The 19714-nt window shown below is 54.9% G+C and overlaps 1 protein-coding gene across 1 annotated transcript in view; it reads left to right on the top strand.

Moving 5' to 3' along the window:
* The window catches only part of CCDC12 (coiled-coil domain containing 12), a 53425-nt gene extending 45623 nt beyond the window's left edge, over window positions 1–7802 (top strand). Inside the window, exons 4-8 of the mRNA XM_032412596.1 lie at window positions 2580–2659; window positions 3653–3714; window positions 3865–3899; window positions 4911–4987; window positions 5084–7802. Of these exons, the coding sequence (XP_032268487.1) occupies window positions 2580–2659; window positions 3653–3714; window positions 3865–3899; window positions 4911–4987; window positions 5084–5166 (337 nt within the window). The 3' untranslated portion in view covers window positions 5167–7802. The remainder of the gene's footprint in view (window positions 1–2579; window positions 2660–3652; window positions 3715–3864; window positions 3900–4910; window positions 4988–5083) is intronic.
* The last annotated feature ends 11912 nt before the right edge of the window (window positions 7803–19714 follow it).

Genomic DNA, 19714 nt, shown 5'->3' with positions numbered 1-19714 from the left:
ATGGCTTTGGTAGAATCCTGGATATTGTATATGAAAAGTCCTAGGGATAATTTGGGTTCTGAATCATTTATTTTCTTCCGGAGAAAATGTATTCCAGCTTCTGGCAAGCGGTTAGCCTACGGGTGCCCTCACCCACCCTCTCAGGACTGAGGAAGGGGCTTCCTTCCTCGAACTGATGCAAACTTCTGTCTCTTCAGCCCCATGGGTTGGCAGGAAGCTCTGCTTGGGGTCTCCGCTTTTCAGCCTCTGCGTGTAAGTAGATGCTTTAAGGGAGAAGAGGCGCCCAAGGTCAGACTCACCTGTCGCACTGCCCCTCCCTCCATGATCGCAGCCCCTCTGATCCTGGTTGCCTTGGTACTTCTCCAAGGCTAACAGTTAGATTTTTAAAAAATACATCTGTTGTCAGGTTTTTAAGCTGTTTGCAGAAGCCGGGGGTTAAACCTTGGTCCTGTGTTGGAAAGACCAGGCCCCCGAGCAGAACCCAGTGCCCCCGTGACCTGCCCTTAGAGACTCTTGCCTTTGGCGGTGATAGGCGTGGGGGAGGGCCAGTTAATTAGGCATTAGTGAGAGGCAGGTCTTCATTAGGTCTCACCGAGTGAAGCAGGGAGGGCTTGGCCCTAGCTCGACACAGCTGGCAGACCCTCCTTGTTTACAGATGTGGAGACTGAGGCCCAGGTTGGGCCAGTCCCACAGTGACCGGGACCCAGGTGTTCGCGACTGCTGGGCCCGTGCTCAGCTCCAGGGGGAGCAGGGGACAGTGGGTAGCAGGGCTGCTGTGGGCGCTGGGGGTGCTAGGTGGCCAGCCCCCCCCGGCCAGTGCTGCTGTTGCGCTGGCCTCTCCCCGGCCCCCTGCCATGGCCTCCCCATTCCAGCGTCTTCTGAAGCCTGGGCAGCAAGGGGCCCATGTTGCTGCGAGACCTGGGTACAGTTCCCGGCAGCCTCCCCTCTCTCCTGCCCGTTGCTCACAAAACCTTGGAGCTGGTTTCTGAGAGTGATAGGGTTTTTTTTTCCTCACTAATCCCCGCAGTTTTTCTGTCCACACCCAGTTTCTCTTCCGCTTTTTTCCCCACCCTGTTGTGAACGAAAGTCAGCGCACCAAATCATGCTCTGCTTTCCCTCCCGGTGCCTCAGTGGCGTTTAGCAGCAGGCCTGAGGGAGGCATTAGCGGGTAGAGGACAGGGTGGGTGTCCCTGCTCCTTGGAGGAAGCCTGTGGGAGTGGGCGGCCGGCTTCCCGCACGTAGGCCTTGCCCGCACTGCTCCTCGGGGCCCTGGCAGAGAAGGGGCTGGCGGAGCTGGTGAATTCGGGGACGATTGGCCTCAGAGAGCTCCCACACTCAGACCACTGCCACTTGCTAGGTGTGTGACCACAGACACCTGCTGCCTCAGCCCTAGAAAAGCTGGCCGCCCAGGGGCTGGGGACTTTGGCAGCGTTTTTGCCCGGCAGAGACAGGATTCTGTAGGTGACGGACTGTGGGAGCCCTCCTGCTGGGAAAATGTGCCCTATCCTGGAGGCCCAGGATTTCTGAGGGGCCAGCAGTCCTTGAGGGGCTCCGAAGAGGGAGTGAAGAAGGAGGACCCACATCCAGGCTCCCCTGGCTGGCGGGTCAGGGACCACTTCTCCCCCAAGGATGAAACTGTCTGTCCACTGTCTCTGGCCTTTAGTAAGCAGCACCCCCCCGGAACTGTCATTCTGCCACCCTGTGGGGTTAGCCAGGGCCCCTCCTCCTGCGGGCAGGCTTTTGGGTGTGGGGGTCGGGGTTGGTGAGCTGCTGAGCCCGGGAGGCCCCAGCAAATGCTTGGTGTGCCCAGCCCTGCCCGAGGAGACTGGCCAGGCCCAGTGTGTGATCCTGGTCGCCCGTGGCTCCTTCTCAGAGCTCTTGGGGTCCGCCTGGTAGCATTTTAAAGAGCTCTTGCAGCCGCGGGGCTGGGCCGTTCCCCTGTCTGTCCCGGGGGTCCGGCTTGTCCAGCGTGGCGCGCTGTCGTGCCCGTCCTTCACCCTTGCTGGCTGCTCCTAGCGCACGCACAGCCTTGCCACCGAGAGTTGAGGTCTGCCCCGGTGGCGCCGGGCTGCAAAGGCTCTGAGGAGGAGGCCGCGCTTGGAGAACCAGTGGGTGACCACTGGTTTTCTCCTTTAGGAGAAACTCAGCCCGGGAGCTCTGGCCCTGACTCCAGGTCGGACGCTGTGGCCACCGCTGTGGGGCCTAGGACAGTGGTGCAGTCCCTCCGACCCTCAGGTCCCCTGACTGTCAGATGGAGCTCCTCCGGGAGACACGGCCAGGGAATGTTCCGGGGGCCTCCCTGGCCCCAGCTCTGGGCGAGAACCGACAGCACAGCCGGGGCTGTGGCAGAGCCGCCCGCCCAGCTGCCACCTGGCAGGTGACGGGGCTCGGCGACGGGGCCTGTCCCAGTGATTCTTCTGTTCCTGCGCTTGCCCTTTCACCAGGCTATCTCCAGAGAGACCGGAGGGAAGTGGAGAAGCCACAGCCCAGCTCGCGCGGCTTCCTCACTGGCTGACCTGCCAGTGTGTGAGGTGAACGAGGCCCTCCGCTCCATCTCTGCCTGTTCTCTGCTCTCGTAGGGAACTCAGGTTGCGGAACTATGTCCCCGAGGATGAGGACCTGAAGAGGAGGAGGGTGCCCCAGGCCAAGCCAGTGGCGGGTAGGTGGGCCGCCTCGCTCCACCTCTGCTCGGAGGCACGGACGCCTCCACCTCGGCAGGTGTCGCGCTCTCTTGGAGAGTAACCAGCCGCGCCAGGGCTGGAAGGTGGGCTTCTAGGACCCTCGGGCACCATCTCACAGCCATGCGGCAGTAACCCACGTTGAGTGACAGCAGAGGCGGTCGGGGCCCCCGAGGGCCTTCCAGGGGCCTGTGAGGGAAGAGGCCGCATCCCCCTGGAGGACCTCTCTGGGCTGAGGAGTGGAAGTGGCCCTGGGGCCCTGGGACAGCAAGGGCAGGGGGAAGCGGGGGAGCGTCCTGGGGGTCCGAGTGAGTCCCTGAAGAGGAGCGGAGCGTTCAGGCACTCAGCGAGCCGTGGGCGGGCCGACGGAGCCCAGAGTTGTTAGTGCTCCTGGTCTCTGTGCCCACAGGGGCGAGGCCCTCCTGGTCTCACCACCCCGAGGCCCAGTGTCCGGTCAGGCCCGGGCCGTAGCGCCTCCCCAAAGTGACTGTCCCCCTGCTCTTGGGAGCACGTATCTGAGTGGGATGGGAAGAAGAGCCACCTATGTCCCGGCCGGTCCATGGCCCAGAGGACGTCCTCAGAGCCCAGGATCCCCTGTAGAGTATGGGAAAGCCGGTCCTCGTGGTTCTTCACAAAACCGTACCGTGGCAATACCCGGGTGGTGCTCCCATTTCCCAGGGGAGTGTAGCAGCCATGCGTCTGGCTGGAGGTCTGGGTTCCATCTGTTCTAGCTCTCTGCCTCCTGCAGGCTCTCCTTCGCCCCAGGATTGTTTCATCCCGGGAAACCCAAGCCCTTCCTCCTGGGCAGCCTTTGCAGAGTCTTCACCTCTGGAAGTTGGGAGCCTGGGAGAGGGGCCAAGAAAGCCCAGGGTCTCCGCGGGGACACGCCCGCACCCTCTCCCCCTCCCCCAGGCACCCCAGGGAGAGCAGGGCTCCTTTCCGACAGGCCTGTGTTGTTGTCTTGCACCCTCTAGTGGAAGAGAAGGTGAAGGAGCAGCTGGAGGCCGCCAAGCCCGAGCCCATCATCGAGGAAGTGGTGAGCACCCTGAGTGCCCCGGGGGCCCACTGGGGGCCCTTCTTTCCTCCCCCACACCCCCTCCTCCCTCCCTCCCTTTCTCCTGCTTTCTACCTCTGTGCCCTGGAGCTGGGCCCCTCCAGCCCTGACATGCGTCTCCTCCCTTCCCAGGACCTGGCCAACCTCGCGCCCCGGAAGCCTGACTGGTGAGCGCTGCCACGTAGGACTAGCGTGGACTGAGTGGCCACTCGTGGTGCCAGGCACGGCCCTCAGGCTGAGCCTCTCCCGCCCTCACAGCCGGGAGACGGACGGTGTGGACGCGCAGCTACACGAGATAATTACTGTCCACAGTACCTCCTGACAGGACACAGAAGGACAGCGAGAGGGAAGCCTGTGGGGGGGTGACGCCTGGAGGGTGAGGAGGGGCTCAGGGAGAGCGAGGAGCAGCCGTCCCCTCCAGAAGGCCCTTCTGCAAGGGCGAGGCTCCGGCCCACCTCAGTTGCATTTGAGCAAGGCCAGCCTTGGCCCTCAGGGAACCACAGGATGGAGGCGAGGTGATGGGAAGGGCAGATGTTGATTCCTGTCCCGGTTCTGCCACCAACTGGCCTGTTCTGCTTTGGCCTCAGTTTCCTCTTCTGTGAAGTGGGGCTAATCGTCCTTCCCTGGTGCCCCTATGACCAGGCTGATACAGAGAGTGAGAGAGGGCCGTGTGGCCTGGGGCTGGTGTTGTACTTGACCTCGGGCCAGAGGCATGGGCCCCATCCTTCTCACCTGCCATCCTCTGGCAGGCATGGCACCACTGAAGGTGTTATTTGTTGAAACAAAAGCATGGGGCATACATCCTAGGAGTCCCTGAGTAGGGGGAGTAGGCTGTGTGTGCACTTCTGGAAGCGCCTGGTGGCGAGGGGGAGCAGGACCCACAGTGGGACCGGACCAAGAGGGCGACTCTGAGAAACCATCCACCCTTGCACACCTTGACTCAGTCCCATGTTTGGTGGGTCTGCGGCACCAGTCGCTGCCTCAGCGGGACGGGGCGGGGTGGCTGATGCTGGGTTTGGGAGGGTACAGAGAGGAATGTCCTGGCCTCCTCCCCAGGGTGGTCTCCTCAGGCAGCTGAGTGTGATTCCTAATGCCAGAGGGGCTTTGGGAGGGGAGGGTCCCAAGGCCACACCAAGCCAGCCTTTAGCTTCTGGCCTCCTCATACCTGCCTGCTACAGGGACCTCAAGAGAGACGTAGCCAAGAAGCTGGAGAAGCTAGAAAAGCGGACCCAGAGGGCCATCGCTGAGTTGATCCGTAAGTACAGGGCCTAGCAAGGTGGGGTCCCTGCCCTCTGGGTGGTGGCCCAAGCACAGGGCCCCTCCCCACTCCTTCTGTCTGCCATCCATCCAGGTGAGAGGCTGAAAGGCCAGGAGGACAGCCTGGCCTCTGCAGTGGATGCTACCACCGAGCAAGAGGCCTGCGACTCCGACTGAGGCACGCCGTATCCCAGGCCTGGCCTGTGGGCGGGTAGCCTCGGGTAGGGGCGGGGGCTGGGCTTGCTGTTACCGCCAGTTTGGCTCCAGAGCCACATTGCCTCATCAGTCCGAAACCCTTGCCATGGGGTGAGGTCAGCTCCTTGTTTCCTAAGTGGTCCCCAGCAGACTGAGAGGGGCAGAGCCAGTAACAACCGTGGGGGCTTGCTGTGTGTACATATGTATGTATTTGGAACTTTCTTTTATCTCTAGAAATAGAAGCAAGCAGACCCACGTGCGTGGCAGAAACCTGTTAAATATTTTCTCGGTCCTTGGGGCGCTGTGGGTTTGGGCCCCAAGGAGTAAGCCCTGTGTGGGGCCAGGCATGTCGAGGCTGGAGGGGTGCAGAAGGCCCAGGCCCGACCTTTTGAGGCCAGGTCCTGGTCCAGTCAGGCGGTCATGTCAAAGCCTGTGGGTGACAGAGTCTGAGAGGCTTTTCTAAGCCCTCCCACGGGCCCGGACCTTGCAGGAGTGTCTGGTCAGCCTGGAGAGGCTCCCAGCCTGGTCCTCTGTAGATCCCCTCACAGCGTGAGAGAGAGAAGGGAGAGGCTGGGCGTGACGAGGGGGTGAGCTGTGCCCTGACAAGCCTCCATTCCGGGCCACTCCAGATCCAAGGCTCCTGGCACTGTTGTGTCTCACTCTCAGCCCCCCGTCCCTACGTCCGAGTCAGAGCTAGACCGTGGCTTCCTGGGACAGGGCCCCTGCATTGGGGAGGGTGGCTCCTTAGGATATTATAGCCTGGGTTTGGGGTGTGGTCTTGGGCCCTGGGTCCCCAAGGTCCTGGTGTTAGGACCATGAGCCTCCTCTGTGGGGCTGACTCTCCAGAGTGACTGACTGGCCACAGTTCTGACTCCAGGTCCCCGTGGCCAACTAGAATTTCATCTCCAAAGTGATAACACGCTTGAGTTGCCTTCAGGGTCTCCCCTTGAGTCTCCCACCTCCACCCTGTGTCATCCCAGTGCGCCCTTCCCTCTGTGCTGAGTTGGAGGAACACATTGGCCTGACTCTGGCGGACAGTGCCGAGGACCCGGGCCAGAGGGCTGGAGCGGGTGCGTGCGACACCAGCACGCTCATACAATACAGCAAATGCTTTCAGCTGGAAGTACGCAGCTACCCTGAGAAGGTGACTGGTGCAGGAAGGGAGCAGGCATGACTGAGGGCCAAAGCGGTAGGTGGCTGGCTGAGCAGTGGTCAGGCCCAGGACTCTGGTTCCCACGCGAGCAGGGGTCACACATGCCCATGGGCGGCAAGGCCGGAGCCAGACTCCCTCTGCATCGTGGCGTCTGGGACTGGCCTTCCCTTCCTGGGAATAAAGGACGAGAAGGTGCCCCCTGCCCTGGGACTGCCGTAGGAAGCAGGGTGCTCGTCCGTGGCAGCGTAGGCCTCAGACACCCGGCAAGGTTCCCACTCCGCACTGGCGCTGGGACTAGCTTGCGGCCGGCCCCACAGAACGGGAGCCCCGAGAGCTGAGGAAAGGTTTGCTTCCTGCGTTGACAGCTCCGTGTGCCGACAGAAAACCGCCATGCAGGGAGAGAGCAAAACCAACAGCATCACTCACGATGGGCACGTGAACAAAAGTTACAAAATATATGAGGAGATCCGTGCCTTGAAGAAGGGCTCCCACCCCACCAGGTGGAAGAATTGATACCCAAGGAAACTGAAACTGTGACATCCTACCAGGCTTTAAAACGAGCCTTTGTTTTCTCACCAGAGAAGTAAAAGAGGCATTGAGCCCCATAACTCAGGAACGGGGATTAGGTATGAGGAAGACCTGGTTAGTAATCTTGGAAACAAAGAATATTTATTAAAATAAGCAACACGCACACACAGAACATAAGCAGCTCCCTTGAGGAGCTAAATACTAACAGTCAAAGAAGGAATTGGTCAATTGGAAGTTAAAGCTGACGCCCCAAAAGACGGCAGAGGGAGAAGGTAGGTCGCAAAGCTGACAGACTGCCAGGTGTCCTTGAGCGGATGGGAGATCAGGAAAAGAAAACTGGAGAAAGAAGGAATGGCTGACCTGTTACCATGGGACCACAGCAGCCTGAACTGATCCTCCCTTGGCAAATAGCTAAAAATGCTAGGTAAATAAATAGTTACAACAAATACTCACTGACCAGGCAAGAAAGTAAGGAACACTCAAGCAGAAGGTAGGAGAAGCAGCAGAATGCTGAAGCCCGACCTTTGACTTGAAGGTATTTGACAAACGAGGTGAAACTGAGCATTGGTTTTTGGGGTCCTCAGTGCCTGGGACTAAGATAACCCAGTACCCGTGCATGATGAGGGGCCTGGTACGAGAGCCCTCCAGAAGGCTGGGGCTGCAAAGGTCAGGGCCCTCTGTGAACTAATAATAGATCTGCTCCCTTGGCATCACAGAGAAAAACTGAACCTTGCCATTGACTGGAGTGAAGGAAGGTCTCCCTTGAGGACTGAGCCGGCCCCCACGTGGGTTTGCACATGAGAAACCTCAAGCCAGGAGTATATGTGGTCCCAGAAAGGGGTGGTATCAGATGCTTGATAGAAATGCAGATCCTAGGGGTGCCTGGGTGGCTCAGTTGGTTAAGTGACTGCCTTCGGCTCAGGTCATGATCTCAGGGTCCTGGGATCGAGCCCCGCATCGGGCTCTGTGCTCAGCGGGGAGCCTGCTTCTTCCTCTGCCTCTGCCCCTCCCCCTGTGTGTGCTCTCCTGCTCTCTCTCTGTCAAATAAAGAAAATCTTAAAAAAAAAATGCAGATCCTACGTGAGTGAACCTCGATTCATCACAGTCCTCGATGAAGCCCCATTGATAAAGTTCCAAGAAAAGTGAGCAGCTTCTGGGAAAGGTCACCAGATCTACGAGGCAGCAAGGCACCAAGAACAAAGGACATTGGCAGGGACACGGTAGACTTACAAAGGATTCATACATTAGGATTACCAGGCACATGATTTAAATGTTGAAAAATGATGTAAGAACTAAAAGGCTTGAAAACAGGAATCGATTTGCCAAAAAAAACCAAAGTGATGTTCTGGAAATAACTATCATACTAGTTAGAAGCCCTGGATCTGTGAATTAGAGCTAAAGAAACAGTTCACGAATGTGAAGCTAGGCCCGAAGAGGTTCTCCAGAATGCAGCCCAGCAAGATAAACAGACCGATAACCTAAAACAAGAAGCTTTAGAGATACAGAGGATAGAGTGAGAAGAGCCAACATAACGTGATTGGAGTTCCAGGAGGGAAAAAAGGCAAAAATGAAGCGGACCTAATACATTTTTTTTTAATGGTTGGGAGCAACTCTTCAGAATCACCAATCCACGGATTCAAGGAGGTCAGCAAATCTCAAGCAAGGCAACAAAAAGAAATCAACACTCAGATGTTCCATCTCTTGGTATGGATGGTGATTAGTTAGGTATATGCAGTTTTTGACTGTTCATTGACCCCCATACATCTGACTTGTACACTTTTTGTATGTTTATTACACCTCAATAAGCAAGTTCACTTTAAACTTTTTTATATCTTGCCTTAATCGTCAATTACTGTATTCACATTCCATACAAAACTCAGTGGCTTGAAACAGACCTTTAATATCAGACCGTTTCTGTGGGTCAGGGATGCAGGCATGGCTTACCTGGGCAGTTCTAGTTTGGGGTCTCTGAGATTGCAGTTAAGATGTCCCCCAGGGCTGCAGTCATCTGAAGGCTTGGCCGGGGCTGGAAGATGTGCTTCTGGGGATGACTTACGCCCCCGGGAAGGCTCATGGAAGCACGGCGTGCGCACAGTCCTTGCCACGTGGCTCTCTCCATAAGGCTTGCGTGAGAGTGTATGTGTGTGTGTGTGTGTGTGTGTGTGCGTGCGTGTGCACGTGGGTGCACACAGTGGCAGCTGGCTTTCCCCAGAATGAGCGATCCAAGACAGAAGGCAGGGGGAAGCTTTAGAGCCTTTTATGACCTGGGCTTGGAAGTGATATTCTGCCACGTTATATTGTTAGAAGCAAGTCACAACGTCCAGGCTACGTTCAAAGGAGAATTAGGTTCTACCTCTGGAAGGGAGGTCTAAGAATTTGTCGGTGTTATTTTAAAAACCACCGCATACCTAGACAATTAAGTGCAATAAGTTGGCAGAAAAAGAGCAAGAAAAGATGTTAAAATTAGAAAAGATACATTACCTTTTAAGGAGCAAGACAGCAGATGTCTCCGCCATAGCGAGTGTTAACTGGAACGATCCCTTCTGGTACCAGTGTTAACTAGACGAGAGGAAATTGTCAACTTAAAATTCTATACCCAGAGAAAATATCTTACAAGATATTTTTAGACAAGCAAACTCAAGAGATTTTGTCACCAGCAGGCTCACATGAAAAGAAAGTCTATTTTGGGGTAATGAAAATATGCTACAGTGGATTGTGGTGGTGGTTGCACAAATCTATGAATATGCTAAAAGCCGTTGAATTGTACACTTGCAGTGGGCAAAGTGTATGAGATGTATGTTATATCTCAATAAAGCTGTTTTTAAAAAAAATGAAATAAGCCTTCTCCTTTAAAAAAAGAAAAAGCTCTATGTCTTAAGATTGGAATGAGACATGATTCCAGATGGAGAATCTGAGATATAAGTAGGAATGAAGAGAAAGAAAGTGAAATATAAATAGGTATTGACCTTATGAAATGAAAATGTTCTATGGAGTAAAAGTAAGACTAGGGCTACTAGAGTACGTAACAATAGTAGTAGTTACGCCCTCTTGCCCGAGGTGAGACGTGGTTGGGATTAGAGCCCTCTTCGAAGCTCAGCTCACTCGGGAAGAGAAAAGACTCAGTCTAGACTCTAGACTGCTCCACAGGCAGGTGGACATTTCTAGGGTAGCCCTAACAGAATAGAAACAGTGTACCACTTCCAAAGCAGTTAAAAAAAAAAAAAAAAAAATGAAAAAAAAATTATCCAAAAGAAGGTAGAGGAAAAAAGGTAAGACAAGTAAATGAATCCAAATAAATCATTAATTACAATCAGCGTATTAAACCACCTTTTTTTTTAAAACTCAGTCTGATGCTATTTTTAAAAGAAGCCTAAACTCAAAAAGATTGCAAGTAAAGGGATTAGAGAAGCTCTAGGAAGAGGTGCGTGGGTGGCTTAGTCAGTTAAGCGTCTGCCTTCGGCTCAGGTCATGATCCCAGGGTCCTGGGATCGAGTCCCGTGTCGGGCTACCTGCTCAGTGGGGAGCCTGCTTCTCTCTCTGCCTCTACTGTTCCCCCTGTTCGTGCTCTCTCAAATAAATAAATAAAATCTGAACAGAAAAAGAAAAGCTCTGTGAAGCTCAGAACCAACAAAGGAAGCCGAAGTGGCTGGGGTAACGTCAGACGGGGAGACTTTGGGCTGGAAGTGTGATTAGCTACATTGTGCCCCGCAGCCCCGGGGTGTCACCTGCCGCACGTGGAAATGCTAAGTGGTGCGACCACTTTGGAGAATTGGACCACGTGCACACGCCATGACCAGCAATTCCGCCAATAGTGTCCAAGGGAACCGTTGCACAGGTGTACCAGGGACTGGGACCGGGACTGGGGTGCTTTTAGGAGCATGGTTCGTTAACAACACACGTGCACGCACTGCTCATGCACGTGCACGCACACACACTAAAACATGGAAGAAAGGGAGTATGAGCCATTTGTGTGAAGTTCCAAACGGGCAGAGTGGAACAGGGTACTCTCTTAAGGGTCGGCACATGGATGGTAGAGACGGTGCAGACAAGCAAGGTGATGGCCCTCAGCCTCAGGCTTGCTTGCAGTCAGCTCAGGGAAGGGGCCTTTTGAGGTACTGATAATGTTCTTTAAAAGCTTCGCTTGACTGGCGGGAATACCTTTTATTCTCTGTCCATTCATTTTATACACTTTTTTGGTATATATGCTGTATCTCACATGCATTCTTTTTTTAAAGATTTTGTTTGTTTATTTGACACAGAGAGAGAGAGCCCAAGCAGGGGGAGCGGCAGAGGGAGAAGCAGGCTCCCCACGGAGCAGGGAGCCCGATGCAGAACTCGAAGCGGGGCTCAATCCCAGGACCCTGGGATCATGACCTGAGCCGAAGGCAGACGCTTAACCGACTGAGCCACCCAGGCGCCCCTTACACGCATACATCTTTAAGGAGAGAAATCTCCAGCATTCACAACCTAAATTACTCGGGAAGTGTGAAGTGGGATTTTTTTAAATGGCCACATCTGCAGTTTTGCTACAGTGGTCCGGGTTAGAACAGTGAGGGTGAAGAGAAAAACCATTCAAGCTACGTGGGAAAAATACCAACAACCGATGAATGAATGAGTTCCATTTTCATCAGTAGTAAACACTCCCAAGACAGGTTTTTTCCCGAGTGCTGAGGAAACAGAAATGTCAGTCTTCTTGCTTATCGTCCATCATCAGGGCCAGACGTTTTTGGGCTTCTGATACCAAGTGTTGACTGTGCACAGATCTTTGCTGGAGGAACTAGTAGGGAAAGCTCCCGAGCAAGAGGAGCCGTGGTGGGAGCCCCGAGAGGGGTGGGAGAATCAGGGCTACATTTGGCAGACACTCACAAACGGGATCTCAGACCAGGAGGGCTTTATTCTTGTGTGAAGTCCATGGCCATACAGTGGCTTGAAGGACACAGGTCCCTTTTGTCTCCCCAGCTGCTGTCCTTAGCTCCCCTAGGAGCCTACGCACCCCCAGGTGGGAGCTGTCGGCAGGAGGGGGAAGGGCAAGGGGCAAGCCAGCTGAGGGAACGGTGGCTTCAAGCCCAGTCAGTCCCCCAGGCTCGCCTTCACATCTGATCAGCCATGATTGTGTCACATCCAGCCCTCGCTGCAGACGTGTGGGGAGTAAGGGTATTTTAAGCTGGGCACATTGCCACCTTGAAATTGAGGTTCCACGAGAAAGGAAGAAGGGTAGAAAGAATCCTGGGAAGGCAGCCAGCAGGATGCAGGAAGAAGTGGTGAGCAAAGAAACTGGTAAACATTGCAAAAATCAATAATTGACTAACCTCTAACAAGACTGACAAGGACACAAGTTACGAATATTAGGAATGCAGTAAGGCAAACCTGGCGACCCCACAGACCTCAGAAGGACAATAAGGGGATACTGTAGATATCCACATCAATTTGAAAAGTTGATGAAATGGTCCAGTTCCTTGAAAAGCACAAACTACCACAATTCACCCAAGATGAAATAGATAACTTGCATAGCCATAACTGCTAAGGATATTGAATTCGTGATTTTAAAAGTTTATTATTTATTAAAGTCATCTCCACACCCAATGTGGGGCTGGAACTCACGACCCCAAGATGAAGAGTCATGCTCTACTGAGTCAGCTAGGCACCCCCTGAATTCATGATTTTAAGCCCCCTGTGATCAAGGTGGGGATGTTGGTGGAGAGGTAGATACATAGATCAATGGAAAAGAGTAGGGAACTCAAGTTGCCCCAAACAAGTACGGCCAACTCATTTTTGACAAAGGTGCAGAACGAGCTCACGGGAGGCAGGATAGGCTTCAGCAGATGGTGCTGGAGTGATTGGATATCCATAGGCCAAAAAAAGAACCCCAACCTAAAGCCCAGCCAGACAATACACAGAAATTAAAGTGGGTCATAGGTGTAAATGTGAAGTGTAAAACTATAAAAACTTTTAGGAGAAAATCTTCAGGACCTAGAACTTGGTGACGAGTTCTTGAACACAAGACCCAGAAGCACATCCATAAAGAAAAAAATAAATTTGACTTAACCAAAATGAAAAGCTTTTCTCCAACAAAAACTCTATTAAGAAAATGAAAAGTTACAGACTAAATTGCAAACCCCGTATCTGATAAAGGACTCAAATCTAGGATATATAAAGAACTTTCACAACAGAAGGAAGGAGAGAGGGAGGGAGGGAGGAAGGAAGGAAGGAAGGACGAATGGAAGGACCCAATTGGAAAATGGGCAAGAGAAACATTTCACAGAACAGGGTATATAAATGGCAAATAAACACATGAGAGATGTTCAGCATCACTGGCCGTTACGGAAATGCAAATAAAGACCATGATAAGACATCATTACACACCTATTAGGACAGCTTAAGTAAAAAATACCAAATGCTGGCAAGGATGTAGAGAAGCTGAATCTCTTGTACATTGTTGGTGGGACTGTCAATGATACAGTTATTCTGGAAAATAGTTTGGCAGTTTCTTAAGAAACTAGCATACACTTACCGTATAACCCAGCAACCACACTCCTCCTGGGCATTTATTCCAGAGAAATAAAGACTGTCTACACAAATGTTCATAACCGCTTTCTTTATGATCACTAAAAGCTAGGAAAAAACAATGTCATATCTGTTACTGCTTATTGAATGCTAGATAATTTGCATTTCTTGTCCAGGATACGTCAGTTAAAACAAAAGAGCCCCCATCTCTAGTTTAATGGAGGTTTCCAAGTCATCATCAGATGAAAACCATGGTCTTCATATGATTTCCCATCCTTCATTTTGGAATTAAAATATTACACAAAAATGGGTGAAATAAGTATAGTAATAAATTTCTGACATACGGGAAACAGTGTACGAGGGCATTCCTTCGGTTGGTCCTGTACTTTAGGGAGTAATGAAGTGGAAAATTAAGTTTTTATTCTGTGAAGAAACAGACCAACCACGAAATGTCCTTCAATAGGTGCCCCGTTAAACCGCTGCATCCATACCGTGGAATACTACTCAGTAATAAAAAGGAACACAACCGTTGATTAAAGCGGATAGCTTGGGTGAAGCTCAGGGGCATTACACTGCGTGAAGCAGACACATACATAACTTTATATATAAAGATCACGTCCCGTACAATTCCCTATCTGTAACATCCTTGAAATGGCAAAATCCTAGACCCGGAGAACAGATCCGTGGGTGCAGGGGTTAGGAATGGTAGGGGCAAGTGTGACTATGTATAAAGGGGTAGCTGAGGGAGCCCTTGGAGGGGATAGAATAGTTCTTGGTTGCATCGGTGATGACACAAATCTGTGTATGTGATAAACTGGGAGGGGGCTGTGCACACATTGTGCCGACGTCAGGATCCTGGGTTTGATATTCTGCCGTTTAGGAAGGGGCAGCCGTCGGGGGAGGCTGGGTGAGTGGGACACAGGACTGCTCTCTATTACCTTTTTAACTGCCTCTGAATCTATATTTATTTCAAAATAAAAAGTTTTGAGATGTTTTCAGCAGTGAACAAAGAATGGTAAAACATGGTAATAAATTGTGTATTTAAAAAAAGTATTTTAAAAATAAGACACAGTAAGTTTTCTAGAGTCTTGTGACACCAGATTTTCAGCATTGGTCACAGCAAGTCTTGGCCTTGGTTGGAGGGGCGGGGTGTGGGCTCTCAGGCCCCAGCAGCCCCCTTCTCACAGGGCTGAGGGAATGAGCAAGGGCCAGTGCCCACCTCTGTGGTTGGAGGAAGCCTTCATGTGCCCATTGCTCCCCAGCTCACCAGGCACTTCTCCAGGACAGCCCCGACTGACCTCCCAACACTTCAGGTCCCTCCTGCTTGAAATCCTTGGGGACATCTGGCCTCCGGGTCATCTCTGGAGAGGTGTCAGGCCTGGGTTGTTCAGCAACAGCCCTTCCCCAGCAGAGGACAGGAGGACAGGACCTGCTGGCCCAGAGACCACGGCTTGGTGCCTCTGGTAAAGGGTGCAGCAAGAGGGCCGGGAGGAAGTTGTACCTGGGATCGCGGGGATAGGCCCCCAGGGGCTGGTACAGGGCCTGTACCACAGTGAGGAACAGCAGGCTTGGGGGCAGAGAGAATGCACAGCCCCTAAAGTTACAAGGCGAAATTCTGTCTAGCCCAGCAGGCTGCAGTCAAGAGTGTGAAGGCACCCAGTTTGGGCAAGTCTAGTCCCCTGGAGTCTGCCTATCCTCCCAGCCAAGTCCCTTGTTGGGGTGCATGCTTCTGCTCACCACCTTTGGGGCTCTAGTGTGAGATGCCTGCTCACCTGCATTCAGGGGCCCCTCTGTGGAGCTCTGAGCCATGTCCAGGGTTAGCTGCAAGCTTGCCCACCCCTGTAAGAGCTGGGGATTCAGATCTGCTCCCTGAGTACCTACCTCGCGCTGGGCACCGCACTAGGGGCTGATGATGCGGCTGTGAATCCGATGATCTCCTGCCCTCCCAGAGCTGACCTCCCGGTGGTGGGAGGCGAGCCCCTCCCTCAGACCAGCCTGGAAGACCTCGCTTCCCCTAGAACCGTCTGGCTGGGCATTGCAGTGGGTCATCGTGAGTGCTGGGACCTGGGGCCTCAAGGGCCCTGCGAGTCCACCCAGCCTGGAGACTGCATGGACAAGGCTCCGGCAGCCTCATTTCCCCACTTCTTCCCATGGCCGCTGGGGGGCAGCAGAAGACACCGACCCGGGGCCCCTGGAAGGGAGTGTGGGTCGGCATAGCCCGTTTTCCCGCCGCTCAAGTGGGTCTTCCGTAATGCGCATCACCCCACCAGAGAAAGCGGTCTGTCCTTCCCCATGGGGCCTGTGTCATTTAGGCGGCTGATATGAGAGATGATCCCGAGTGGCGCTCCGTCGGCGTGAAACCCAGAACAGTGGGGGCCGTGTCCTAGGAGAGCTGCAGCACCTCCTGCCCCCCCGCCCCCCCGCTGGCCTTACTCAGGTTCCAGGCATCAGGCCCCCCACTCTGGGGCAGCACCAAACCTGTCCAGTCACAGGCAGCCTCAGGCCTCCTGTGGGAGGGTCTGCACCTGTGGGAGGCATCTGTGGACAGAATACCCAGGGATGTGGACCCTCTGTCGTCTGCCTGGGACGGTCAGGGCCCCTTAGCCCCTAAGCCAGACCTCACGTGGCATCCTCGGAGCCTGTCCTGAGCATCTCTTGTTGGAGCCAAGCTCCCAAGATGCCTGTTGTCCCAGGGGCCATCCAGGTGGCATAGGGGGCCTCACCCCCCTTGATGGGCCTGGATGGGCATCAGTGGGCGTTCCGCATGAGTGCGCGTGCCGGGTCCTAAGGCTGCTTCCCTCCCTGGCTCAGGCCTGGCCTCAGGGCCTCTGGCGGCCGTGGGCTGGGCAGGGGTGGCCAAGCAGAGTTTCCCGGCCAGCCTGCCCCTTGTCTATGTATTTACTGGTTTTCCCTAAATGTTCCCATTACTCAGGCCTCTGGTCGGCACTGAGACAGAAATAAATCCCACAAGGCAGCCCAGCCAGAAGCCGGGAATCCAATTCCCCATCAAAGGCCGGAAGAGGCGCCTGTGCAGAGCGTGCCAGACCACAGTGGCCCACACACCCCACATGGCCACGAATACGGCCATGCACACCCCCACGCACACACACGTGTGCACGCACGCACTCTCACACGCACACCCCTGCACGCACAGTGCCTCCCACCCACCCCTGCGCGTGCAGGCCCCCACATGTCCCCCATGCACTCAGATGTGCCTTGTGCACACACATGCGATCACAAGTACGCACCCCCCAGCGCAGACTCAGCTGATGCCCACGCTCCCTGACAGCTCGGCTTACACGCAGTTGTGACCACACACTCCGGGGTCACAAACTCAGTCATCCTCAAGGCGCTGGTAGGCGAGACGAGCGGTGAGGGGGCAGGCAGATGGGCAGCCCCCGTGAGCTCTGGAGGAGAGTAGCCTCATGGGAACACGGGCCAGGGCTGCCAGAGCTTCTGAATTTTTAAGAGAAACTGGAAAGCTGAATTTTTATGTGAAATATCCTGATTTTTAAATGTTGGCTCAAGATGTTGAAAATACTGTGAGGGCCAAACCAAACACGTCCCCGGGCCAAATTCCACCCACAGGCGGCGTTCTCAGACCACAGGTCCACATAGACACACACACACACACACACAAATAGACACACACGTATACACAGACACACATGCAAACAAATACAAACAGGCACACTGACACAATACAGTCACACAGGTAGACACGTGCAAATGGACATCCACGTCCATATACACGTACACACAGACACAGGTACGTGATCGGGTAGATCCACTGACTGACACAGTCAGACGGACACAACAGCCACATATATGAACAGACACACACATATACATACATAAATACAAATAAATAGACACCAATATACATACACTAATACAAATAGACACACCCAGCAGCCCCACACACATCCCTTTGTCTCACTGATGTGGGTGAGCTTGGTGGGGGAGCAGAGTCTGCCCGTGTGGCCTCTGGGCGGTTCACATCAAGGCCGTCCCCTGACTGATACATGCTGGGGAGAGGGTTCCCAGGAGAGGGTCTCCAGCCGAGGGGAACGCGAGGAGCAGGGGAAAGGCCTCGGGAGCTGAAGAGTTTGCAGCCACAGGTCCTGGAGCTCTGGGAAGGGAGCTTGGGGTGGCCACAAGCCTGCCCTTCCCTGCCCTGCCCCCCATCCTCCCAGCCGGGCCTTGTCCCCTCCTCCTCCCCATTGGGAAGCAAAGCCAGCAGGACCCCATGAGGGCTGCTCATCTGCAGAGCTCCCCACCGCCCCCCCCAGTGTTTCCGTCTGAGAACTGTGATCGGAAGCCTTTAGGGGAATTGAAACCTCTCTATCTCCCCTAAAACTGCTGGGGGTGGGGGGAAGGGGGCCTAAACAGTAGGCGCATAATTAATGCAGCCGCCTTCCTTCCCCTCACCCACAGATTTGGAAAGCTGAGGCCAAAATGAAAGGCTGGAATCTGGTCTTCTGCCTCTTCTGCCTCCCAGACCCTGGCCCCTCTACTCCATCCCCAGCCCTTGGACGGGGAGGAGCGCAGAATCCACGCCCACCACCTCTCGGCCCCCACAGCCTGCATGACTGTGACACTGAAGAAGGAGGGAACCTGTCACTGGGGGTGTCCTGGCCTTGTGTCCTAGGGGCCCACTAAGGAGCAGGATGCTGTGTGCTGAGCCCACACAGGCCAGGAGACCTGGACAAGGGCCTGACCTCAGAGGAGAAGCTGAGGCTCAGAGAGGGAAGGCAGCTTGCCCAGGATCACACAGCACACCCAGGAGCCAGCCAGGGTCCAGGCCCCTGCCTGGCTCTGGAGTCCCCTCCTCTGCCCAAGAAGAGGCTCTTCTGCCCCAGCCAGGGCTTGTTGCCATTGGCCATGGGAACCTCAGGCTGGGATCATTCTGGAATTGGCTGAGGAGGCATGAGGGTCAAGCAGCTGGGCCCACCCCAGTCCATGTGCAGGAGCTGCGCAGCAAGCCCCACGGCTCCTGACCGACCCCTCTGATGGACCCCACCCCCCGACCCCGGCCAGACCTCTTCTAACAACCAAGGCAGAGCCCGGACCCTCTCAGGCCCCTGGGCAGGGTCATGGCCCCTCACACATCATCAGAGCAGGGCTGTGTCCCCCTTAAGACCCCCTAGGGCAGGGTCATGTCCCTTCTGAACTTCCAGAGAACTCAGTCTCCTTTCCCCTGTGTCTGTGCTGTTCCCTCCCACCTCCCCAGGGTGAGGACAGAAGGGTGAGGCTGTCACAGCCTGCCCACTCTGGGTGGGCGTGCGGGGCCCGGCTGCATCTTTGTTCTCAACAGGCTTGCAGGTTGGGGGTGGGCAGAGCCATCTGATGCCCCTTGCCCCTTGGAGGCCCCATTCTGAGCTGGGATCTATGATCTCACCCAGCCTTGGGGCCTGGCCTTGGGTTCCAGAGGCCCCCAGCGGGGGGTACATTCCTTCCAAGGGTTTTCAGAGGTTCCTCTCCCAGTCAGAGCTGAGGGAAGACCAGCCAGAGAGGGCAGGGCCTGTTCACATGCCCAAGACAGGTGGGAGCTGAGGCCCGCCTTACTGGCCCCACTTGGAGTTCAGGGCAGCCCATGAGGTGCCAGACACCCTGGCCAAGGAGGCTGAGGAGCTGGGGTCTCTCGGTGCCCTCCTCCCTGCCTGCCCGCGCTCAGCTCGGCTGGTGTTTACGTGTTCCCTGCGGCTTGGCTGGGCTGGGAGGCCTTGAAGGGAGAAGTGACCACCTGGCTCCAGCCCCTGCTCAAGCAAACAGGGTCCTGACTGCCTGCCAGGCCCATTGAGGGCTCCCACTTCCTCTGCCAACACCTGGATGGCCCAGGCGCTGCTCAGGGGCCTCTCTGAGTGGGAAGGCCGGCCCTGACCTAGGGGCTCCAGGTCGAAGGGAGGAGGGTCCTGGCCTAGGGCCTTGGACTGGTGTAAGGTCCAGTCCTGTCCTGGACATCCCAGAAATGGTTCCCAGTCTAAAGGGGGAGGCCTGGCCCTGTCCTGGGGGGTATCCAGTCTGAGGGGTGAGCACACTCCTGTCTGGGGGGTGGTATCTTGTGTGAGGAGCACGGCCCTGTCCTGGGGGAGCACCCACTCTGAGGGGTGAGCACAGCCCTGTCCTGGGATGGAGGTCCCTGGTCTGTGGGAAGTGACTAAGCCCTGTCCTAGAGGGAATCCGGACTGAGAGGAGAGGCTCAACTCTGTCCTGGGGGCACCTAGTCTGAGGGGGAAGACAGCCCTGTCCTAGGGGTACCCAGTCTGAGTGTTTCAGGGGGAGTGGGCCTCATGGACTCTACTTCAGAAGCCTCCTGAGGAGAAGTCTGGGTTGGAAGATGGG

The sequence above is a fragment of the Phoca vitulina genome, unplaced genomic scaffold (assembly GCF_004348235.1).
Source record: "Phoca vitulina isolate PV1807 unplaced genomic scaffold, GSC_HSeal_1.0 scaffold13, whole genome shotgun sequence".
In the NCBI taxonomy this organism is placed as follows: domain Eukaryota; kingdom Metazoa; phylum Chordata; class Mammalia; order Carnivora; family Phocidae; genus Phoca; species Phoca vitulina.
Note: the sequence above shows the minus strand (reverse complement) of the source record. Positions and strands in the feature narration are given on the sequence as shown.